At 34.5% G+C, this 24,388-nt stretch overlaps 3 protein-coding genes across 8 annotated transcripts; 1 reads left to right on the top strand and 2 right to left on the bottom strand.

The window, feature by feature from the left end:
• Positions 1 to 473: 473 nt before the first annotated feature.
• Positions 474 to 3,730, bottom strand: LOC114732200 (uncharacterized). 6 transcript variants are annotated; one of them, XM_028919490.1, is made up of 3 exons: positions 3,720 to 3,730; positions 3,054 to 3,119; positions 474 to 1,772 (listed from the first exon to the last, which is right to left on the bottom strand). In XM_028919490.1, exon 3 carries the CDS (start codon positions 1,744 to 1,746, stop codon positions 709 to 711), a length of 1,038 nt encoding a protein of 345 aa, XP_028775323.1. In that variant the 5' UTR covers positions 1,747 to 1,772; positions 3,054 to 3,119; positions 3,720 to 3,730; the 3' UTR covers positions 474 to 708. The 6 variants fall into 6 exon arrangements, with proteins under 6 accessions (XP_028775323.1, XP_028775324.1, XP_028775325.1 ...); XM_028919491.1 differs by lacking the exon at positions 3,720 to 3,730 and adding an exon at positions 2,673 to 2,717 and having other exon boundaries at positions 3,054 to 3,170; XM_028919492.1 differs by lacking the exon at positions 3,720 to 3,730 and adding an exon at positions 2,673 to 2,712 and having other exon boundaries at positions 3,054 to 3,170.
• Positions 3,731 to 9,435: 5,705 nt separating this feature from the next.
• LOC114732201 (kinetochore protein NDC80 homolog) lies at positions 9,436 to 13,705 on the top strand. The gene is made up of 4 exons (XM_028919495.1): positions 9,436 to 10,620; positions 10,854 to 11,100; positions 11,923 to 12,069; positions 13,251 to 13,705. Exons 1-4 carry the CDS (start codon positions 9,515 to 9,517, stop codon positions 13,485 to 13,487), a joined length of 1,737 nt encoding a protein of 578 aa, XP_028775328.1. The 5' UTR covers positions 9,436 to 9,514; the 3' UTR covers positions 13,488 to 13,705.
• Positions 13,706 to 14,341: 636 nt separating this feature from the next.
• Positions 14,342 to 19,294, bottom strand: LOC114732205 (mitogen-activated protein kinase kinase kinase 1-like). Its single transcript, XM_028919497.1, has 8 exons — positions 18,123 to 19,294; positions 17,610 to 17,694; positions 17,436 to 17,498; positions 17,108 to 17,265; positions 16,746 to 16,818; positions 16,550 to 16,609; positions 16,095 to 16,205; positions 14,342 to 15,848 (listed from the first exon to the last, which is right to left on the bottom strand). Exons 1-8 carry the CDS (start codon positions 19,292 to 19,294, stop codon positions 15,636 to 15,638), a joined length of 1,935 nt encoding a protein of 644 aa, XP_028775330.1. The 3' UTR covers positions 14,342 to 15,635.
• Positions 19,295 to 24,388: the final 5,094 nt, after the last annotated feature.

Raw genomic sequence — 24,388 nt, 5'->3', positions numbered from 1 at the left:
GTCCTAATTATAAGACCATTGACTTATTTGAAGAGATTAAGGAAGTAAGTTAAGTTGGTTATTTATAATAAATAAGTGTTGTATTCTTAAAATATCCTTGCTAATTAAGTATTGGCTAAAACTATCATTATTAGAAGGATTATCTTGGAAAAAATGCATAATATAAGAGAGAAAATGGATTGGGTCTTATAATTAGGACCAAATAAAAAGTCAAATGAGTCTATAATAAGGACCGGAGGAGTATTTCATAAATCACAATTAAAAAATTTTATAAAAAATTACTTATAAATGATTATAAACAAACCTAAAAACACGTTTGAAACATTACTACATCACTTGGAATTTCTTAAGACAATCAGTAACCCCGTTTTTGAGTCATTTCATACATCACCGGGATTATTGGGATCAACTTCCGAGAAACACAAGGTCATTCATTGGCGGTAAAAGCCATAAAACTATGCAAAGCCAGCGAATAAGCTTCTGGTTGAAAGAAAAGCATTGGCATTTTCTACTAGGAGGAAGGTTGGAATGTACAAGAAAATAAATTACAAGAGGGGGGAAAACAGTAACTATCTAATTTTTCCTATTTCCTGAATATAATCTATATGTAAATGTTACTGAATCAATCATTTTCTGTCACTAAGCTCCGCCATAAACCTAACAAACACCATCTCCAACCTCCTGCTTTGCTGTGCATGGTTTCTTTATCTACATCCTCCCTCGTGTGTGCGCTTCTCTCCTTCTTCGTCTCCTGCTTGAGCGGCCAAATAAGAATCTGCCACGGCCATGGCGATGGAGGCGGCTAGCCAGTGACAAACCAACACCTTCACTAAACCTATTATTGTCATCATCTTGATCAGAGAAATCCACCCTGCCAACAGAAGGTGCATGGAGAGCACTGGCCGGACTGGATACTCCTCCAGAAGCCAGCTCCGGCCCCAATTGTTGTCTACTGAAGTTAAGTTCATTCCCTTGCCGAACCGCATGAAATAGCAAAAAGAAATTCATTGCCTCTAAGTCCATGTGAAATCTGCCACTTCTTTCAGCAGAACCAACATTAGAATCCCCATCTTCATCTTCTGAAGTGAGATCATTATCATTTCCTTCAATGACATAATCTCCAAAAACCCTTGCCCCAGGCATGGCCGATGTTATTGTGCTGATAACATCTTCTCGCTCGCGCTCCCACTCAAGCAACTGCCATTTCTGTTCATGAGCAGGATCTACTGCACGCGGACGTGCTGAAGGATGATCTGCCCGGACATGCTTCTTCAACTCCTTGTAGTTCCCAACAAATGTGCAGTTATCCTGCATGCAGCTTCTTTTCTTTGCATTAAAGTACTCTCGTGCATGTTCCACAACTGTCCAACCTTTCACCTGACCTCTACAGAGAGGGCATGCCAGCTCTGTGATTTCACTCTTCTCGAGAGGCAAATTGGATGAGACCACTTTAGTATAAGCTTTCTTGTACTGCTCGAGGCAGTTTGAATGACGAAGACTGGTTCCACACATATAGGGACGACAGCCCTTGTCATGAGAGGAGCAGAGTAGAAGTACTGCATTGTGCGGATATTCCATGCAGACAGAACATGTCACATTTTCCCAATCATTCTTATCCAAGTCAGTAGAGCACCTCTTTGAGCATAAAGCGTCACACATATCCTTCTTGCATGCAGGCAAAGGGTATGGTGTTGGCCGTAATTGACGGGAAGCAATTGTGTGTCGTCCCCTGCTTCCTCTTGCCATTTCCTTATTTACAGAAGTTGCAGAACCTGAAATTTTTAACGAAGAACAATGGTAAATAAATCCTGATTTTTTTATAATACTAAAATAAGGTTGTCAGATCAATAATTCTTTGGCTATTCGGATAAAGAAAGGAAGAGGTGGGGCACAACAAGTGCTTCTTGTTATATACTTCTGATGTAAATCGTGAAAGGATCAGCGACTCAATACGTGAATTATGAGAGGTTTTTGCCGGTAGTAAAAATATATTCACCAATGCAAGCACAACAACACCACAATGAAGGACTGTTAAAAAGTTTAGAATTAATTATCTCAATTCTCAAATTCGTGCTTCCCTTGGGGGCCAATCATATCAATAATTAACTAACTCAAGCATTCATCCAGTTCTGTTTCAGAATCACCAAGAAGAAAATTTGATCTGTCTTCCTGTGGTGAATCCAAACTTGTGAACTGAGCAAGTATATGCAAAGAAAGGAAGTTCATTTCCATAGAAGCAAAAAATGCGAAAGGAGGAAAAACACTATTCATCCCATATTCTACAAACATATGTGCACATTTTCTATGCTCAAACTCAAGCACCAATATGGCAAAAATTGTCAAAAATAAATGAGATCCCTTGCTAGAATTCATGCCTCTTCTCCGGATATGGAAACAGGCCCCATGCTGATGAAACTATGCTCTGACAAACACACCCAAGTTTCCAAGGAAATCCAAGTTAGGACACCTTTGATTTCGCTTTTTTTCTTTCTTGGGGGTAATCATGAACAAGTGCCCCAGCAACATGTGAGCGGCATGCAAACACAGAAACATGTCAATGGCAAGAAGCAAGACAGTGGAAACAAAACACTACAGAATATGGTACGAAAGCAAGAGGTGATCAGAAGTTTTATCTGTTTGTCCTTCTATCTACATATCTGCCTAGTACCTACCAATAGCCTGTCTGTTTATCCTTCCACTCCTCCATTTTGACTTTCCTTCCATGTCAATAAAGTAGCAACAAAAAATGTCAAGGCATTATATCCCAATCACAATTGCCAAAGGAAATTCAATCTACTTGAGCCAAACAACAATTCCTAAAAGCATTCGCCATTGATCATGACAAAATAGTAGATGACTTCCACAGTCAACATAAAAGTCGTACATAAAGGTTCAATTTTTTAACCTTGTCTAGGCCACCCTCTCAAACATCGCAATCTTCAAATTGACCATTTTTTTAGCATCACAAGATGGGCAAAAGGAAAGTAGGCCAAAAAAACACTCAATAGTCTTCACTGGGGGAAAAAAGGTTGTCTTTGCAAAGACAATCTTACCAGCCTCGTTGTTGAAGAGTATTTGATTTCTGGAAGCAGCAAGTTATTTCAGCGACCAAACTGTATCTGGATTGAATAGTAATGCACAGAGTCTCACATATATATAAATATATATATATATATATATATATTGATGAAAAGGAAGCGGCGTGCTAATGGGAAAAACTTGCAAGCAAAGACGAGAAGCCAGCCCAATAAAATATTAAGTAGAACATGGAGGTAGAGTATGAAGTACAAGTCGCTAACTTTACTTTATTTTAAATCCAATCATACAATAATAATTAAATACAAAATCCCAGAACGCAAAGTAATGCTTATCACAGTAAATCAAGTGCCGTTTAAATAAAAAGGCACACATGCTTGACTGCCGAGAAAAACGCCAACATCTGATAAATGCACTTCAAGCTCATTCTACAACCGATTTTTGCAGCAACCCCACTTAGATGGATATGGGTAAATCATTTCCTCAATATGCCTTTAAATAAGTAAATAAAACAAAAAAGATAAAAAGAAAAACGTAAGATAAATGGGATATAACAACTAGTTCAGCACCAAAATTCGCTAGCCAGTAACCAAGAGAGACGCTAAGAGAATCTTTCTAGGAAAAAAAAAAAAGCAAGAATAAAATTGAAGACGGAGATGATAAGGGACGGATCGTACTCGTACCAGGCAGATATGGAAGAGCAGAAGCGAAAACTGAAAATGGAGGAAAATCAAGCGAATTTGAAGCGAGGTTTTGAAGAGAGAGGAGATTCCTCGTACGAATTGAGAGGGGGGCGATGGAATGGAGGGATAAGCGTACAAGGGGGCGAGAAGGAGGATAGCGCTAAATCTCAGGTCCTTCTTGTTCAGTTGGCGGAAGTTGGGAGGGAAATGAAATGAACGAAATTTTCGACACCCGCGAGTTCGAGTCATTTCTATCTCTCTCTATCTAGCGAGTTCAAGAACACGCGCTAATAAGGGCAGTGCAACCACGCTCTAATGTAACTGGTTGCCGATTGATCCCCGTAACTACACACGTGACCTAACCGGACGGAAATGCGGAATTTCAGTACCCCATGGGCCGTCTAGTCGCGCTCGCATGATGCCATCCTTGCCTTAGAATGGAGAGTATATGTGTTACTTTTCCACATGATGTGACTTTTTAAAATTATTCTTTTAGAATTACCGGTGTACTTGTATTAATGATGATAAAGATGTGTTCCAGTGTGATATAATTTATAAATTTATTTTAGTTCTAAATATAAAATTATAATCCACTTTATCTATCGTATTTATTTAATTTTTTTCAAGATAATTCTTTTAATAATTATAGCTCTAGTTAATACAGTTGGTTAGTAAGAATATTTTAAGAAAGACAACACTTATTCAGGATAAATAACTAACTCAACTTACTTCTTTAATCTCCTCAAATTAGTCAATTAGCTCTTATAATTAGGATCGGAGGTAGTACTTAAATTGATGTTTATGAAAAATCAGTTGAAAAAATTAAAATTTGTTTGAATAATTAATAAAAAATAAGTTTACATATAAAATAATTAAAATGGACGTGAATTTTATTAAATACTAGTGTTTTATATTATATGATTTTTTTAATATGATAATTGTTAAAAAAAATTAAAACTATAATTATAAAAATCATATTTGTTAGTGGCAAAATTGTAACCAGAATTCTAACTTGGTAAAAAGGATTTAAATTAAAGGATTTGTATACAAAATTAATTTGCAAAGTGCTACTACTCTGTTGGTATAAAAATTTATTAAGTCATTATTACTAATTAAATTTTTAATAAAGACTTTTTTCTAATTTTTTCTAAATTTGTTATTTAATATTTTCTTTCTTTGGATACTTTTATAAACTTAATTCTCTGGTCTTATTTATGAATCACTTTCAATTTGTTTCACACAAATAAAAAAAAAATCTCAAATTATATTAACTTTTTATTAAAATATAATAACTTTTCAACTTTGCTCTATTTAACATATATACCTTTCAAAAATAATTATATACACTATAATGAATAAATGACAAAATTTTACATTCATGTCAAAAATTTAATGAAGTAACTTGTAAATAAGATTAAGAAAAAATCTTTTCTTTCAGACTTATAAATAGCATCAAAGAAATATATAACTATTGAGTATTTTTGGAATAATTTTTTTTTTGTTAAAGTAAATAGGACCTATTTTAAGACACTTTTCTCTCATCTCATAGTCATCCTTTTTCTCTTTTCATGGTGGCTTTTTTCTAAAATTTACAAATTTTGACTTTTGCTTCAACCTAACTTTAAAGCTAGGGGTGTTCACCGAGCGGGACAGGACAGGATTTTTGTCCCGTGTCCCTTTCCATCCTGATTCTGTCCCGATCTCATCAGAACTGGGACGAGATCCTTCCCCTTTTTAAAAAAAATATTATAATTTTTTATACATTTTATGTTATAATGTTTATTTTTTATTGGGCTCATAAAGATAAAAACATTATAAGAAAAATTATGTAAAAAGCTCAATTATACAGTATAAAAAAGGTATAAAAGTAATATTGTAAAAAAAATACGGTAAAAGAAACACTATATGATGACTTTATGAATTACTTTGTTGAGGAAAAAGATTTTGTTGAGATAATATTACAATTTAAGAGCTAAAAATCACTATTAAAATAATTATTATTATTAAGTAAATTGAATAATCTAATAATAATTATTAATAAATAATCTTTTAAAAAAAAACTCAGGACGGTACGAGATGGGACACGATGGTTAGTATCTCGTCCCGTCCCGAAATTTTTTTTGTCCCGTCACGTCCTGTCTTGAACTCACCAGTACTGAGGCGGAACAATCACAACAAGACAAATTGAACACATTTATTTAAGGGAAAAATACACTAAAATACCCTCAAAATTACTAAATGACAAATGAGGGTATCTGAATTTCAAAATCTCAATTCAGACCCCAGGTACTTTTTTGGAATTTTTAAATCTTGTAAAATTACATAAATGTCCTTTACTATTTTTTTTTTACTTTTTTTTAATATTGTCACCTCAGCAATTCCGGCCACCAGAGCTCCGACGTCGGCGACCCTGCCGGCTACCAACCACCGGAGCTCCGACAACTGGTCATCAAAGCTCAGGTGATCTATCGTCAGAGCTCCGGTGACTACTCTTTCTTATGTATTGACTACTCTTTTTTAGCTACTGACTACATTTACTTTTAAACTCTGATAACTACTCTTGTTAAGCTATTGACTATTCTAATAATGCGATTTACTACTCATGTGTAGTCAATAGCTATATAAAAGTAGTCACTGGAATTTTGAAAACAAAAGTAGTTAATAGTTAAAATAAAGTAATCAATAGCTATATGGAAGTAGTTATCGACACTAAAGACAATGTTGTCATTTTACAAAATTTGAAAATTTCAAAATGGTACCTAGAGCCTGAATTGGGATTTTACCTATTCTAATTTGTCATTTAGTAACTTTGAGAGTATTTTACTGTCTTTTTCTCTTTATTTAAAGCTATTAACTCAAAAATTAATCCAAACAATATCTCACCATTAAATAAGCCACTAACTAAAGTTTCACTCTTTTCAACGTGCTTTTTCTCCTCCCAGCGGCATTCCAAACATGCCATAAATAATTTTTTTAAAATTTTATAAATTAATTAATTTTCATATTAAATATTACCTTTAGACGTAATTATAAAATCTCATTTATAGTTTACAAACGAAATCTTATAATTATGACTATTGGCAGTACATAAAATATATTATTAAAAAAATTACAATTTTCAAGATAGATAGAGTTGATATTCTTTTACCCTTTTTTTAAAAGAAAATGTCACTCCCGTTAAAACTTAAAATACACACGTCATTTTGGAGAGAATTAATTCATCCCAATACTTTTTCACCTAGTTTTAAACATTTTGATATATTTTTAATATTCTTGTTTGATAGAAGGCCCTATTTTATATTTTTGTTGAAAAAGGGGGAAAACTGGTAGAAGAAAAAGGAAATGTATTTCTCTGCACAACATATTGAAATAGTAGGGCTAAACAAGTTGCTTCTTTTTTTTTTTTTTTGAATTACAAGGACAAGCTCACGCTTGAAACCAAAAACCACTCATTGAAGATCTTCCAAGAAATTTTGTTGCTGCTAGAGTTGTTAGCATTTCCACCTGGTGACCATTTCTAGTCAAAATATCAGCGCACTCTATGGTTTTCTTGTTACTATAATTAACTTGAACAAATTGTTTATCATATATTAAGTGCTTGACCCCTTCAATTTCATGGTGAAAGGGATGATTGGCACCACTATCTGTTGAAAGCATGTTAAGAGCCTTCATAGAGTCTGAGAAGAGTTGAACTTTTGTTAAATGGGGATCCAGACCTATTTGAATTGCTAGAAGTTCAGCTACTACAACCGGTAGAATTCTCAAAAGTTTTTGGAAACCAACAATCCACCGTCCCTGTTCATCTCTAATTACACCTCCACAAGCTGCTTGTCCTGAAAACAGGACCAATGCATCCGGGGGAGTCCGAACATTGCACCTCTGCTATCACTTGTTGAATACTTTATGTTTCGGCTTCCCATTTTGAATCTCTTTCATAAGTAAGAAATCACAGTGATAAGCGACTTCCTTTGCAGTAGCTTCATGTGTTTTGAATATTTTCTGACGTCTGTGTTTCCAAATCAACCAATGTAACAGGCCAAACACTCGAAGCCACGTCACCTCCTCAGATTTGATCCTCTTCAGGGCATGTGAGATATTCCAACGTAATCAACCCTGCAAATTACCATATCTTATAAAATTCGGAACAAGTCGTTTCTTAATCCAATATTCTTACCCATATCTCGTAAGATTTGATCCATTGAAGCTCGTCCTAAAAAGACATAAAATTGGCTCGGAAGGGACTACCAGCTTGGGCCTACGCATAAAACTGTATACTACTTCCTTCAGTATTAATATAATAACTGATTGATTAATTTGAGTAGATTAAGAAAATAAGTTAAGTTAGTTATTTGTCATAGATAAATATTGTCATTCTTAAAATATTTTTACTAATTATGTATATTAGTTAGAACTATGGAATCTTTAACATGTATAACTATTACAAGTATTACCTTAAAAAAATGGATAAATGCAAAAAAACAAATTGAATTGGGGTCTTATATTTAGAATCAAATTAAATGTTAAGCCAGTACTTATATTAAGAATCAGAGGTAGTATATACTTTTTTTTTTTATTTAACTCCACTACTTATTAACCTAACAATAGGAGTAGATCCAAAGAAAGATGTTAATTTCTCACAAAGTAGTGGTTCTATTGGATAGTTGTGCATAAAAATTATACTCATCAGCCAGACACGCTTAGTTGCCCTGAGAAGTATGACTTTTCTTCCAACTTCTAGGTTTCGTAACGCCACTTTTCATTTCATAACACTGCTATTGATTGTCTGCATTATAGTTCATATGCATAGGTTTTGTCAGTGTGTATAGAAGCCACCGGCAAAGACTGTGATAGCATAATAACAAGGCAAATAAATTGTTAGCTGAAATAGTAAGTGGTTTCAATCATGTAAAAAGGAGAATATAAATTTGAATTCCTGAAAGGAAGCGTACTTGTTAGTAGGACTTTAACCTTAACACTCGGTTCGACAGAGATTAGTTTTAAGCCTAAAATAACTTAAAGATGCTTTGAGTCATTGAAAAAAACACTTACAGGAATTATTATTTAATTATAAATGTTAATTCATTAAACATCAAACCATGAAAAAATTGAAGAGCTTGCTAAAATATTTAAAACTAGAAGAACTAAAATAAAACTAAATGTGTTGGACCAAAAAAAAAAAAGAAACTAAATGTGAACTATAAGAATCATATGATCAATATTTTATTACATGCGATTTTTTTTCAATATTTTCTTTATTATATCAAGCGAGTTCAAAATTCAAATTTAAATATTAAATCCTTGCTCATATTCCTTTTAGGCTTTAGCAGTACATTAACTTTCTTTATTTAAATAGGGAAAACCATATCATAGGTACCTCTACTTTCCCTTAATTTTTAATTTGGTACCTATGTGTTTTTTTTTTAATTAAACATTTAATTTTATTTTTTTTAGCAATATTAGCTCTTATAACTTTGCTCTATTGGTATTTTTAGTCTTTATATAAGGATTAATGATGTTAATTGAGCAAAATTAAAGGTTTAGTTAAGAACAAAAAACACATAGATACCAAATTAAAAATTAAAAAAAATACAGGTACCTGATACCTCCAGTATAGTTTTTCCATTTAAATACTAAAACAGTCATTTCTTTCGAGGCCCAAAACGGGGCATTATCAGCGCGCCTCCATCTCGGGACGTGAGGGGCCCATCTAAGTGTAAGCGGGAAAACCAAAATCCGGTGAAAAATTAAACCACACTGCGAAGCCAGAGACAGGAGTGTTGCTTCTGTCGCCGGCAATGAGGCCCGCTGGTCGCCATCAACCCAAAGAATCGCTCAAACCACCCTCAACGCCGGTGGACTTCTATCACCGCCAATTCCCCGGTCGTGATTCCGATGCTAGTTTCGCCAGCAGCCGGCCATCTTCCGCTGGCGTTGGCGTCCGCGCCGCCAACGTCGACCTTTACAAAGAACGGTCTTTCCAGCAATCGGCCGTCTCCACCATCAACTCCTACCTTGCCTCTCTCTCCTTCCCCATTTCCTTCAAACCCACTTGCCCGTCCGCCAAAGACATCACTGAAACCCTCAAATTCCTCATGTCCCGTCTCGATTTTCCCGCTTCGAAGATGGAGGATGGCTTACCGGTTCTCCTCAAGTGCCTTAATTACCCTTTCAAACTTAATAAATCATTTCTTAAGTCTCCTGCTGCTCCTCACCAGTGGCCCGCCTTGTTGGCTCTCATCCACTGGCTTGTGCAGATCGCTAGGTTCAATGATCACCTCTCGTCGTTGCGCGAGGCGACATCTTATGCCGAAGCAAATGTTTTGAATATGTATGCGCTGAATAGTTATTTGCACTACATTCGGGGGGATGATGATGCTGTGGATGAACTGGACCGTCAATGTAAGGAGAAGTTGGAGAAGGAGAAAGGGTATGCGGTGGAGAAAGTGAAAGCAACGGAAGAAGAGATGAAGGTACTTGCTGCAGAATGTGAGGAGCTGAGGACAAGGCCATCTCAAAAGGAAGTGCTTGAGAAGGAGAAGAGTCTGTTGGAAGATGATGTGAACAAGTTCCATAAGATGATTGAGGAATTCACGGTGAGGATCAAGGAGGTGGAGAGGGTTTTGTCAGATAAAGAGAAGCAGTTGGAGGCCAAGGCACAAGAGAACACGAAGATTTGTGAGGAAAATGAAGAGTTAAAGAAGAGGGTTGAGCTGCAGACATTTAATGCAAGGGATATGGAGCGGATGAGGAAGGAATTGCAGGCCGTGGAGAGGGACATTGCAGAGGCAGAGCTTGCTAGGAATGCGTGGGAAGAAAAGTCGTGGGATATTGAGACTTCTCTTGGGCACAAGGTCAATGACCTGGAGGCATTAGCATTGGACTGCAACCAGGCCTTAAGGAGGTTAATTCTGCTAATATTCAGTTACATATTCATTTTCTAAGGTTATTCTAGAGCTTGAATCTGCACCCAAGCGCAAGCCTTATGTATATTATAAGCATAATTTTGATTTGAATGCTGTCTGAAAGAATAATGGGGCAATGTAACCTTGACAGTCAATGACAGTTTTGTTAGAATGAAATGATTTTGCTACTTTTATGCTGTGAATGCCCTCTCTCAAACACTTGTTTTTCCAGGTTGAAGATTGATAATGGTATTCAGTATCAGTTGAATGCCAAGGGATCTACACCTGCTGAGATAATGGGTATAAATCACAAGCTGACACTGAAGCCTGCATTAAACTCCTTTGCTGATGACATAAAGAAAAGTTCTATGAAAAAGCTAGAGGAGTCAATGTCCCTTCAACAGAAGTGCAGCGAAAATGCTGCTAGGATTGAGAAGAAAAGGAATAACAATGATGAGCTGCTGTCCAAAATTAATGAAGTAAGTGGATCTTTTTTATAACCTTTAGAAAGTGATATTAATTTCTAATTTCATGTTAATGTCTCCTATATCCTACTGTATAGAGTAAGTTTTCCCCTCCCCCCCCTGGCCATGTGTATGGTATTCTGGTATTGCAAGTTAAGATTCCAACTTATAGTATTATAGGCATGATTATTATAACAGAGCGACGATTTGAGTTGGATAGATGATAGTGATAGATGGCCTTAAGAAGATATAAGGCTGTGAAGTCGCTGAAATAATTGGTTTGCATGTGATGGCATCTCAAAGGGTACAGAGAGAGATATGTATTGCTGTTCTTTTATTAGAATTTTAGAACGTCCAAGAATAATATATGTAAAGCAAAACGCAAGCATGCCATTGAGCAGTGCCAGATTTAAATTGGGTTGGTAGTGCTGGCGGACAGGAAGGGGTATTTTAGAGATTAGTGCGAGGGTAGTATTGCTGCATTCTTTATATAGGTGGCTTTGTGGTCTAAGTTGTAACTCAATTACTCAAGTAGAGGTCAATAAGCACACACACACACGCAAATGTATTGTTGCCTGGCAATTTATACTCATCGTTCATAGCAAGCAGTATAATGGTTGGGAGAAAACATGAACTTTTTAAAAGTGGAATACTTAATAGTATTGTATAACTAATTCAATTGATGCATGATGCTGCTCTCCCTCTTTTTGGCAAAATTTTTGTCGTGCCCTTGCATTCTTTGTGGATATTAGAAGGGTACTAGAAAAACAATCTTGCCATGCAAATGCTGTAGTTTTACCTTCTGCTACTGCTTTTGCATGATGATTTGTCCATCAGGTGGAAGCTCAACTGAACAACTTAAAAAAAGAAACAGAGGATTACATTTCTCGATGTGTAGCTGGAGCAAAGAAAATGGCGGAGAATGTTGATCGAGAGGCTCACGACCTGGACATGGTGGAACGAGAGGCAGCTGAGGTTCTAAAGGTGATGCCTTGTTTGTTATCTGTATTTTTAAAATCAAGTAAAAGTCCAAGAATTCACATGACCTGGCTGGACCAGTATCTCTGTCAATGTTCTGCTTAGTGCTCTCTTTTGTGTTTTAAACTTCCAATCAATTTAAAGCGGCAAGCTATACTAAGTCCACAACGTTCACCCTTTCTGGTATGAAGGTAAAAGATAGAGAGTGAGATTTAGGTGAAAAGAACCTCCATCAACCAACATACTTGTTCTCCTCACCCCTTGGTACATTGGTATATGTAGATAGAAAGTGGTTAGCCATACCATTTGATATGAAAATATACGAGAAAAGAAGAGAGAAAAAGAGTGATAACAACATACTTGTTCTCTTCACCCCTCTTGGGACATTGGTGATCGGTATGTATCAAGCAAGTGGTTAGCCTAGCAACTCTTCAAAACTAAGTACCCTATAACTTCCCAGCTAGACTCTCCTCTTCTGTTATTCATATCACATTCTCTTCTTTTTGGCAAGTTATTAGGATAAATGTTATTGAATAAAATGCACTGAACATATGAATGAGTATTAGTAGTTTAAGCTTAGTTGTTCTAGTCCTTTTTTTGTTGTTTCTGTGATACGCCTAGTTCCTTGTCCATGTTCTTCCGCATGTGGGAGAGTATCTGGGCACTTAGCTTTTTATCCTTATCGAATTTATTCCCCGTCAGCTTCAGTTTTTGGCAATTGGTGTAGGAGCAGGACCATATGGATGCCCAAGGACGAGGAACATGAAATTATTTGTCAACAACATGGTTTCTAAGTCAAATGCTCATTCATCTTGTGTTTGTCCCAAACCTTGAAAAAGAAAAAAGAAACAAAAACAAAAAGGGGTTGCACGATAACTTCTACCTGTTGACACGTTTAAATTACAAATTACAAATATGTTGAAAGAAAACGGATCTGTAGTTTGATTGATTCAATAGCCATCCAGCCATATTAGAATTTTGTTTAACTTACAACAGGGCACAATTCAAGTTCAAACAGCCCACTCATGATCCCTTTCTGAATTATGATTCTAAACTAAATTTTCAGAATGAAGATGAACTGAGGTTTCGCTTTTTGCAATAATGCATATTTTATTTCTTTGGTTAATTCTATCCTAATTTATGTGATCCTTTTTCATTGCATCTAATTAACTCTCATGTCTGTCAAGGCCTCGAAATTGAAGTTGGAAGAAGCTATTAAAGAAAATGAAGAAGAAATTCAGAGGTGTGCTCAAGAACTTTTTATGCTGGTTGATTCAGTCTCGAAGTTCAAAGAATATGTAGGATCCAAAATTTCAGAGATGAAGAGTGGTCTTTCAGATACAGCAGTTGCAGTCTCAGATGCGTACAGGGGCTCGTTCCCAGCTCAATTTAGTAATATATTTAACTTAAACCGTGTCAAGTGAAGCATTGTGTTAATGCATATGCAGCGAGTATTTCTTTTTGCGAACTAAAAGGGATTCATGCATTCTGCTTTCAACTAGTAGTTGATGTTCTGTGGCTGTACATAATTGAGTCAAGATTACCGATCAAAGTATGTATTATAGTTTCTGGAATGATTAAAGTCCGCAATGGCTGTATTATTTACATCCTTTTTTATGTTCGAAGGTAATCATGTTAGCCACATTATGAAAGTGACCCAATTTGCAAAATATTAAATTGATAACTATAATCTATCAAGAATCAGGACATAGCTCAAGTGACTACTCAATTTAACTTGGAAGTGTCAAGAAAAACTTGATGTATGATCTGAAATCAAATATTGCTCAGACTTCTGTTTTTTTTCCTTTTAAAAACAAAATAAACCCTCCTCCCCGGCCCCCCGCCCCCAAAAAAAGAGGGTGAAGGTCTAAATTTATGCTTAATTTTATTTTTTAAGTGCACATAATACTCTGATATTTTTAGCAATATAATTTTATTTATGATCTTTTTCTGTGTGTAATTTTAACTATAATCTTTTCTTGGGGGTGTAATTTTACTTCTAATTGGGATGCTAATCGGGATGTTGGGCGTATTTCAGAAATAAACTCACGATATAATTGCATCTTTCCCCGCAAAAAAAATTGAAGCACAACTTTCATTCTCCTTGACCAGGTGAACTACAGAGTTGTTCTTCATTCTCCTTGACCAAGTGAACTACAGATTGGACGATTGTGATTTAAAATTGAATACTGAAAACTATCCTGGTCACATGGCGTACCAATTCTTCATCATTGCAAATCATTTAAACAAGGCTAGCTGCTTAATAGCAATACTATCATTTCTAAGCTTAAATTCCAAATTAATTATTTTAACCTGATGACATTACAAACCTATAACTACCCACGTCTTAGTTCGCATCTGCGCATTGCATCATATGAAGGTTGGTCCCCCCACCCCCAAAAAACAGAAAAGGAAGAAAGAACGAACCAAACTTACATTTCGCAGCCATAGTAGAAACATGGCAAGTATTATACACGACTTCATTGCAAGGTGATTAACTTCCACCAATGCTCTAATTACAGAAACAGTCACCTAGGATATACAAAAGTGAAGTGGCTGCTTTTCGGTTGGCCATCTCTTCTTTTTGGCGAATAAAATTGCTTTAACAGCTGAGGTCACTGAGTTTAGTTTAGATACAGGCCACAACCTGCACATGTCACTAGAGACTGCACAAGTAATATGCAAAATCAATCACACACGAGTTCTTGATCTGATCCTTGGGCAAATTGATCTACAAAGGTAAATGAACCAAGTCAACTATGAGAACATGAACGACTTAGTTCACAGATTGAATTTACTTAAAATTTTCCAGTGAAAAAGGATATTTTCTCCACTGCTTTGCAAAATGAACTTCAAAAATACACTGCATGAAAGCCACAGAGAAAGTACCCTTCACGAAATTTCCCACGAGATGGATGGCCATAAATTCTCTTGGTGTAACCATACTCTGCCACAGAGCATTCGGTTGAGGATGAACAAGTCTATCCTCTCCTTGAAGAGTGTCTTGTCTACTCCCCCCACCGACATGAAGTCATTGCTTTTCATCCTGTGGCAAGCCGAGATCTTCGTTGAACAATGGACCTGTTAATCTCACAAAAGCCCCAACTCTTTGATTCTACCTTCACCAGAAACCAGCATGATGGATAAGATTATAGCCAAAGTAACTGGATTTTCATAGGCCCAATTGGGTAGATATATGCTCGAAGAGAATGCAGGAGGATAGATGATAGAAGGTGAAGGTCTAATTTGGTCTTCCATTTCTATCCTCTTCCATAATCCTCTCCATTCAATCACTGTAATAGAGTAATTCTAGCTTGTACTTTTCATGCACCCAGCTAGAGCTAGGAATTAATGGAAACTTACTAAAATGGCCGTGCTAATGGATATTCCCACCCGAACACCCATTCTGACAAGCTCTTGTTGGCTTCTAGCCTGTAGATTGATCTCTCTGTCGACCCAGTAACAGTATCCCTCCATGCACTGTTCAGGGGACTATGGAAAATAGCGGATGAGTAGAGCTTCTTGGTGGCAATACACAAATGCCATATTGCTGATCCAGAAATAGAATGCCTTCAAAACCGTAAATTTTTTATATGCGGAGAAGCAGGACTCATAGGATATAGAAATGGCCTCTTTACAAATGGATGATCCAATAACTGGGCTGCATTTGGCCTTTTATTAGGGTTAACTTGCAGGCACTTGAGAATGAAATCTCGAGCATCTTTTGATAAAGATTCTGGAACAGGCGGAGGCTCACCTCTACCAATCCGAAATAAAGCTTGCATCTATTGTTAACAAAGAGAAAATATATATATCACTAGTCATCCAAGTTTAAAGAGAAGCATAGTCTGTCTAACTTAACGGTCTGAAATCTGAATAGCCAACTAAAATTCTGAAGGAAAATGGCAAGACTAGGAAAGTAGAGAGAAAGAAGGAGAAAACCCAATCACTAATCAACGAATAAAGGAAAAAGAGCAAATAACCAAGCTTCAAGATAAAGAAGAGATCATATAGAGAAATGTTAGACATACTCCTTCCAAATGAGAGTAAGGAGGTTGGCGTGTCAACATCTCCAAAACTGTGCATCCCAAGCTCCATATATCAGCTGCTAGGCCATAGCCACGGCTTCTTAGATTTACAACCTACAATCAAACAATTTAATTTATACCAGTCACACGTAAGTTAATGTAATATGAAAATTTATGTAACAGTTATAAAAAAATTCCAGTAAATTACAAAGGAGCGGAAGTATAATAATCTCAAGATTGCATGTGAAATCTGATATGGGAAAATTAATGGAACCGTATGGTTAAGATGAATAATTTAGAGATTTTCTATTTACTTTCTCTCAGCAAACCAGAACATTTTATAAATGCATACCAAGGCTAACAATTCAGCTAGATGGCCATCTCAACTCATTCTAGTTCATCCATTTGCACGAATTATATTATGATAAGAAACAAATAATGCAAGGGCAGCAGCTAACCTCAGGGGCCATCCAATACGGGGAGCCTTTGCTTGATTTAACATCATTCATAGTGGTTGCCTGTTAATATAAAATGATCAAATATAATGTATATTCAAGCAGCATTTTCAATTTGCATTGAGAAGACCATCCTTTTTTTCTCAAGTCAAAAAGCAGGGGGGCTGAATGGAAAGTTTATTTCAATGATATAGAGTACCTTGGCTAGGCCAAAATCAGCAAGCTTTACTGACCCATTTGCATCAACCAATATATTAGCACACTTGATGTCCCTAAATGTCATCCACCATAAAACTTATCACTTATTATCCAGTTCTACCCAAATATAAAATTTCACAACTTGATATACCAACATACAAGAGTGCAAAGAACCACTTCGGTAACCCCACAACTTTTAAGAATATCTTTCCCTAGCACATTAGGCACCAAACAAAATTCCCCTGAAGCTTTCATGCATCAACGGAATATCAATAACCAAGCGAGCTACACTTCCCTACCTAAAGTATATCATATTATCATATTGCTCAGAGGCATCAATATAAGTATGTTCACTCATATTACCTGTGAACCACATTGCGGTCATGAAGATACTTCAAACCACTTAAAATCTGCCTTGTGTATGAAGAAACTTGAGAGTCCTTTAGACGATACTTTTGATAGAGTCTTGCCAATGACCCTTTGGTAACAAGCTCGAGGAAGATGTATAGCATATTTTTATTCTAAGAAGGAAAAGTAATTAGTAACAAAGAAAACTGAGAGAAATAAGAATTCTTCAATCGCAAAGTCTATGAAGTGATAGAGCTAGACAGAAGATAATTCAGGGAGCAGGCAACGGAAAAGGGAGACCTGTGCTAATAAACCCTATCCATCAAGCAGGAAAACAGCATACCCTGTCTGTGCCAAGATATCGAACAATGTTCTCATGTTCAAATTGACTCAAAAGATATATTTCCTGAAAGACACGCCATCAAAAAATTCCATTCAATCAAATTTTCCCGTGGAAAGATGGAATAAATAAATAAATAAAGACATAAGCTTCTATGAGAAAACTCAGCCCTCGCACCTGCTGAAGTTGGAAAATGCTCTGTTTTCCTTGGGCTCCTTGATCTAGCAAAGACACTTCCTTTACGGCAAAAAAGAATCCATCGCTGCAGGAATAGAAAAATGCATGCGTTAGCTCTGTCAAAACAAAGCATAATATAAACAAGAAGAATGGATAACCAACCAAATGGTTGGTTTACAACAAACTCCATAATAGATATGTTCGGTCTTTATCTAGTTTTGGCAATGAAGATTTCATATGCATCGGGCTTTAGATGAACAAGCAAATAACTTCTTGTAATAATTTCGATTCATTATATAACTTGTAGTATTACCATACTTACTACCATGATTTTCCAACTTTCTTCAAACAGACAGTTCAGGAGGGGAAAAAAATTCCTAAATCATCGGTTTAAGTTTGTTAAAATAACATTCAAGTTTTTGTTTGAACATCAAGTTATTTCAAACTAATTCATCAATGAATGAAGAACTAATGAAAGCGTGAACGGAAAAACAACAAAATAAAGGAACTCACTCTGTGAAACCTTCATACACCGTTCCAAATGATCCTTTCCCCAAAATCTCCCCCTTTTGCCAAGATTTAAAAAGGCGTCTAAATGAACCGTGTGGAGAGACATTGTAAACCGATTCGTCAACCTCACCAAAGACTTTATCGCCAACGGCATCACTTTCTTCGTCGTCACGGGACGTAGATGAACAAGAATCCGAAAGAAGATTGCTTTCCCTATGCCTCGCACTACGTGATTCCTCCTCAGCATCAATTCCTTGATCACCAACTTCATTTTTCTCGACGCGCCCTTCGTCTTCCTCACCAAAAGAACCGATGCCCCCGTCACGAATCGGTGAATAATTATCAATAACACCATCTGACAAAGACTTCACTAAATCCCAAGTAGACACCCCCTCATCAACCCTCCGCGGCAGCATCACCGGCGGCGTAGAGAGGACGGGGGGCCTGGCACCTTTGATTCCCCCACCAACAAGAGGCTTCGAATCAGAAGGAACACCACTCTTCCCGTGCTGCCTTTCATCACGAGGCTCTTCAACATCACTATTAATCGAAGCCCTAGATTCAAGTTTCACCGGTTTCCCATCCTCCACCTTCTTTTCCGGCGATTTAGCAATTAAATTAAAGCGAGACCTCTGGGCTTGCCAGTCATCATACGGAATGGCGAAGTCGTCCGGGCCAGAAAGCCCGAGGCTGCGGAAAATCAATTCGAATTCGCCGTCTACGCCCTGGACACGAATGCTGGTTTGTTTCTCGAGAGAAGGGGAGAAATCGAGGGAAGAAGAAGACTGAAATTCCGGGGAGGAGGAATCGTCGAAAGAGGAAGCTAAGGATTCGGGAACTTGGTAATCGATGTTCTTCATGGCGTTTCGGCGCTGGAGCTTGGGCTTGCTGCGCTTGCGCCTGATGGCGTCCATTTCTTGAAGCTGTGAATGATTAAGGAAATGTGAGCCGGGAAGCGAAAACCAGTAACAACATCGGAGAGACGGCTGAAGTGAGAGTTGGCAGATTGCATGAAGTGATTGGATTGGAAAGGACGAGGAAGAAGAAGAAACAGAAGGAGGAGAACGACGGGCTGCCACGTGGCGGGAGGCGCAGACACCGAGGCGATGAGGGAGAGTAGTTAGCAGTACAAGGATCAGTATGTTCTGTCGTTCCCACTTCTTACACACACACATGTTGAATTAGCTGTGAAAAAATATGCTGTTAATTTATTACAGTAATAACTCATTCTAATTCTATTTTTTAATATAAGAATTAATATAAATAAATTTAAAAAATTAATTAAAATAGTTATTTACAACAAATATAAGTTAATTATTTTTAATCATCAACATGATTATTATTAAATAAAATTCTCTTAATATGTGTATAATAAATTATAAATTTAGAAAACAAAATAAATTGATGTCTTACTTATAAGATCAAATTTAATTTTTAACTGATCTTTATATTAACGATAAGAAGTAGTACAAGTTTGTTATGTTAGAATGGTCGGATTTATACATAAGACTAACAATATTAACAAAGTAAAATGAAAAGATTTTGAAGGCCAAATTAAAGTTGCAAAAAAAAAAAAGAGTATAGGCGGCGAATAGTTTTCCCTTTGATTGTCCAAATAAATCAATCGTGTAAATTAAAATGTGTAAATAAAAAAGGAAAAATTGGTAAAAAAAATTCTTGGTTGAAATTTTAATTGGCAAAAAAAACCTGAATTTGAACAAGTACAAGTATGATCTGTGAGTATAACATGTTTTCCGCTATGTGCAATATATCATCAATGATTTGCAATAATGATCAATACAGAAGTTATTTACACAAAATGAAAGATACGTTACACATAGCAGAAGACATATTGTACTCACAGATCATACTTACACTTACTCAAATTTATCTCCTTTTAATAAATTAGAATTTCAATCAGGGATTGTTTTACCCATTTTTTCAATAAAAAACCGGGGAAATAACTATGAAGAAGAAAAGGGGAACGCGTCCGCCTTTTTGTGGGCCAAACGAGACAATAAAAAATGAATCGGAATGTTTTCAGCGTAGCCCCCTCTTTGGACCGGCTAAGTTGGGTTAGTTTGTCAGACCCAACCATTTTTCTGCTACTATGGTCATGATATTCTTTTAGGGGGAAAAAAAAAACAATTGCTGAATTTTAAAATTTTAAATCAGTAATTATTATAAAAATATATTGTCATTTAATTTTTTTAGTGTATTCATTTTTTTATGAGTGTAGTAATCAATACTAATTTAGAATTTTGAAATTCAACAGTTATTTTTTAAAAAAAAGGAGAAGAATTAACATTAAAAAAAAATTTATAGAAAATGTACAAGTTGAGTTCTCCAAAACTAAAAGTATGGAGTTGAAAAATTAATAACATTAATTAGAGAATTTTGAGAAATTGCATTTACATCTCTGAGTAACACCAATTGGAGTTAACACAAAGTTAAAAAGATTAAATGCAATGTTGGGCATATCAACAATATAGTCTTACATATTATATATTTTTTATATTTTTTTGATATGATAATGATACATTTATTTTATGTACAAACACATAACTAAAAGTTTTGATACGTGTTAATTATATGATGTTGAAAGTTTATTATATTATTGTTGTGTGATTATCAATACTACAACTGTAAATAGAACTCCTCCCATCTGTAAATAGAAGACTCATTTGAGTATTATATTTAGAGCCAAAAGAATATTTTAAGAAAAATCACAATTATAAATGGAGAATAATTTTTTTTAAATAAAAACGTGTTTTGATAAGTGAATGTGTTGCATTATTGCTTTGTTGATTTTTTTTTTTTAATGGCCAACTATTACTTTGTTGATATATCATTGTAAATTTCACTAATGAAAACTCTTTTAATGATGTTGCGTGACAATGGACACATCCGTTGTTTTGTTCTTTTCTCTTTGACATGAGAGGAACAATGGACATAACTTTATAGGAGGAGGTGGAGATAGAAGAAGTCCGTTGCTTTCGGCCTAAGTAACGAAACATATCAGTTTACTTTGTTTTTCAAGTTTATATTGCCTCAGGTTTTGAGTATGCGAGTTAGACAAAAAATTTATTTTGATACTCCTCCGATCCTTAATGTAAGACCCATTTAACTAATTTGATTATATTAAGGAAGTTAGGTAAGTTAGTTAATTATAAGAAAAGTGACACGTTTTTTCTAAAACACCATAATCATCTTTTTTAATACCTCCCCTCCCTCTTCTATTTGATTATGGTTGAGGGAGTATCTATAGGGGTAATTTAGAGAAAATTGATAAATATAATAAATGGGTTTTATATTTAGGACAACCAACTCAAGAATTGGGTCCTATATTAAGAACCGGAGAAGTATTAAATATAAGATTTTAATTCACCTTACATGTTAAATTTATAGTATTTTGTTCAAACTATTCTTATTGATTGCATATATTAAGAGAGCTCTTAATTAATAGGTAGTTCCAATGCACACAATTGAATAAAATAGTTTAGAAAAAACAAGAAACATTTGTCACAAGTAACTACTACTCAAGGTCTTTATTGTAAAATCTCACTAACTAATTTACATTTATGAATAAAAACAAATAAAAATATTAAATTCGTCATAAAGTTTGAGTAGTTTTTAATATTGTTCTCATTAACCACACTAAATTTCAAAATGATATTAATTTTTATTCTCTCACTTATCTCATTAAATATGGATATATATAGACAAAATTATTTAATGCTCATTAAAATTATCAAAGAGTTTTTATAAAAAGGACAATTTAGAAAGGCTCCTATAATAAGAACTTGAGGGTGTAAGTTAACTGATTTTTTTTTAATATTCTCAAATTAATGATCTATAGCTCTTATATTAAGCACTAATTAAATATATCACTTTTTTCTTTTCAAAATATCTCATTTGATTGCACATAGTTAACAAGTGCTATTAGGTGTTAGTTGTAATGTACATGATTGAGAATATGCTTGAAAAAATAATTTACATTTATTACATATAAAAAGCTTAACTAATTTTTTTAATACCTACAAATTAGTATATTAAACACAGTCCCGAACTAATTTTCCTTGTTTGGCCAGCTGTGATATTGTTATTTATTTTATTTGTCTGTATTTGGAAGACTTCATTTTTTTTCCATGAGTAAATAAATATAAATAATTTGTGAAACTTATGTTCCTTGGTGCATTGTCTCTTCTGCTTGCATAAGTTTTGTCATTGAGAATCAACAGAGAAAAATATTGGGAAATAATAGTAGGCCTGCATTTTAAGAGAAAGTTGAAATGTTTTATTCTTTAATTAATATGCTATTTATTAAAAAAAAGTTATTGTCAACCACACTATTTACAGCCTAGCTAAATTTGAATTCCGTACGGGTTACTCTCATTTTTAATGTGATTCAGGGATGAGAAGGTGTTGTTTTTGACCAGCAAGGGATGAGAAGATGTTGACTCAACTATATAATACATTTTTCATGATAACGATAACCATTGCTTTCGTGTATTATATTTAGGGTTAAGATATACATCTAATACGTTGAAATATTTTTTCGTGTGTATCCAGCATTTTAAAGTATTTTGTAATGCATCCAGTATCCTAAAATATTTTTTACGAGCACCTAACACTCTGAAGTATTTTTTTTTGCCTTGGTGCTGGATGCATTGAAAAATATTTTTGGGTGCTGGACACATCTTAAAAATACTTTGAGGTGTTAGATATATCAAAAGATATTTTACGGTACTAAACGCATCTAAAAAAATATTTCAGGGTACTGGATGTACCACAAAATATTTCAGGATGTTGGATGCACTTGAGAAAATACTTCGAGGTGCTAAATGCATCTTAATCCTTTTATTTAATAACATTGTAAACAAATTTAATTTCATTATTGTCTATACAAATATTTCTATCTTCACCCATGGAGTTATATTTTAAAAAAAAAACGATGCTAAACTCTGCGCTAGAGCATCTTTTATTATTCGTTAGTTTCTTCTTTTACCTATGAAAACACGCTTGTAATTAACGATGGTCTCTTTTAAAATTGAAGTTTTTGTACAAACAATTTCCCTAAATTTTATATTATCTATATATATAATAATATTTTTGAATTCTTAGACTATATGTAAATCACTTCTTTAATTAGTATGTATGTTCAATATTGGTTGTTGGAGGTTACGCGTAAAATAAAAAGTTTATAAGAGCGGGGATTTATTTGTCAGATTCTAAAGATAATGAATTATTTGTAATATTGATTTATTATTTAAAATTAAAAATATATGTGATTTAATTTATTTTGAAATTTTTAATTTTAAAAATTCTCTTTATAAACAAAGAGGGCAAATATAATGGATTCTTTGTGTATCCATTGGTTTATAGTTTGTTTTGTTCTTTCCAACCACTGATTCATGGCTAAACTTTTTATATAAACCATTGATTCAATTCAATTCCATTAATATTTGGGACAAATATGTCAGAATAAAAAGACTTAAGTGATGGGAAAAAAAAAAGGTAAAAAGACTTAAGTTTATGCCTTTTCATAATTTTTCTAAAGTTTAATTATATATAATTTAGTCAAAATTTTATATTTGAAGTTAGAATATGATGAATACACGATTTAACAACATAAAGTTATATATTAATACGGATGAAGGTTTTTTGTTCAACTTAATACATATGGAAATAGATAATTGATTGAATATTGATAAAAAAAAAAAAGGCTCACGTAAGTTAAAAAATGAAATAAATTGATTTTTTCCAACATTCCAAAGTTACTCCATCCATATATATATATATAGATGCACAAGGAGACTGCATTAAAACATCTCTAATTAATTAAGCTAATATATGTTTATGAACATGACAAAATAAGCATTTAACATTGCAATTATCAATTATAAATTCGTTCAATTATATAGGCATTTAACTTACTATATAATTGCACAAGTATGAGAACGTATGACAAAACATGCAAATTTTTCTTTCAATTTAATTCAACCACCGTTTTGGTGAACATAAGAACTAATTGTAGATTTAAATTGGTTCTGAATATAAGATCTTAATTCATTTTGTCTCTCATATTTATTTATTTTTTCTCAAGTAATCTCTATAACTAAGACGTTTTATCAAATAGTACTTTTAATGCATGTGATTAATAAAAATATTTTAAGAAAAACAACATATTTATTATAAATAACTAACTCAACTAACATTTTTAGTATTGACAAATTAATTACGTGACTTTTATACATTAAGGACCAGAG

This window comes from Neltuma alba, unplaced genomic scaffold (genome assembly GCF_004799145.2).
Source record: "Neltuma alba isolate B1F8T4 unplaced genomic scaffold, ASM479914v2 tig00012889_pilon, whole genome shotgun sequence".
Lineage (NCBI taxonomy): Eukaryota > Viridiplantae > Streptophyta > Magnoliopsida > Fabales > Fabaceae > Neltuma > Neltuma alba.
This window is presented reverse-complemented; position numbering and strand designations above follow the sequence as displayed.

What these genes read in the sequence shown, in the direction of transcription:
- LOC114732200 (XM_028919489.1), bottom strand. Translation starts at nt 2,724, where the DNA reads ATGGAAGGAAAGTCAAAATGGAGGAGTGGAAGGATAAACAGACAGGCT. An exon ending in GATAAACAGACAGGCTATTG is followed by an intron (nt 1,773 to 2,672) that starts GTAGGTACTAGG and finishes TAAAAATTTCAG; the next exon opens with GTTCTGCAACTTCTGTAAAT.
- LOC114732205 (XM_028919497.1), bottom strand. Translation starts at nt 19,294, where the DNA reads ATGTGTGTGTGTAAGAAGTGGGAACGACAGAACATACTGATCCTTGTA. An exon ending in GCATTTTCCAACTTCAGCAG is followed by an intron (nt 17,499 to 17,609) that starts GTGCGAGGGCTG and finishes CGTGTCTTTCAG; the next exon opens with GAAATATATCTTTTGAGTCA. An exon ending in CTGATTTTGGCCTAGCCAAG is followed by an intron (nt 16,610 to 16,745) that starts GTACTCTATATC and finishes TTATATTAACAG; the next exon opens with GCAACCACTATGAATGATGT.
- LOC114732201 (XM_028919495.1), top strand. Translation starts at nt 9,515, where the DNA reads ATGAGGCCCGCTGGTCGCCATCAACCCAAAGAATCGCTCAAACCACCC. An exon ending in TGCAACCAGGCCTTAAGGAG is followed by an intron (nt 10,621 to 10,853) that starts GTTAATTCTGCT and finishes TTGTTTTTCCAG; the next exon opens with GTTGAAGATTGATAATGGTA. An exon ending in AGGCAGCTGAGGTTCTAAAG is followed by an intron (nt 12,070 to 13,250) that starts GTGATGCCTTGT and finishes ATGTCTGTCAAG; the next exon opens with GCCTCGAAATTGAAGTTGGA.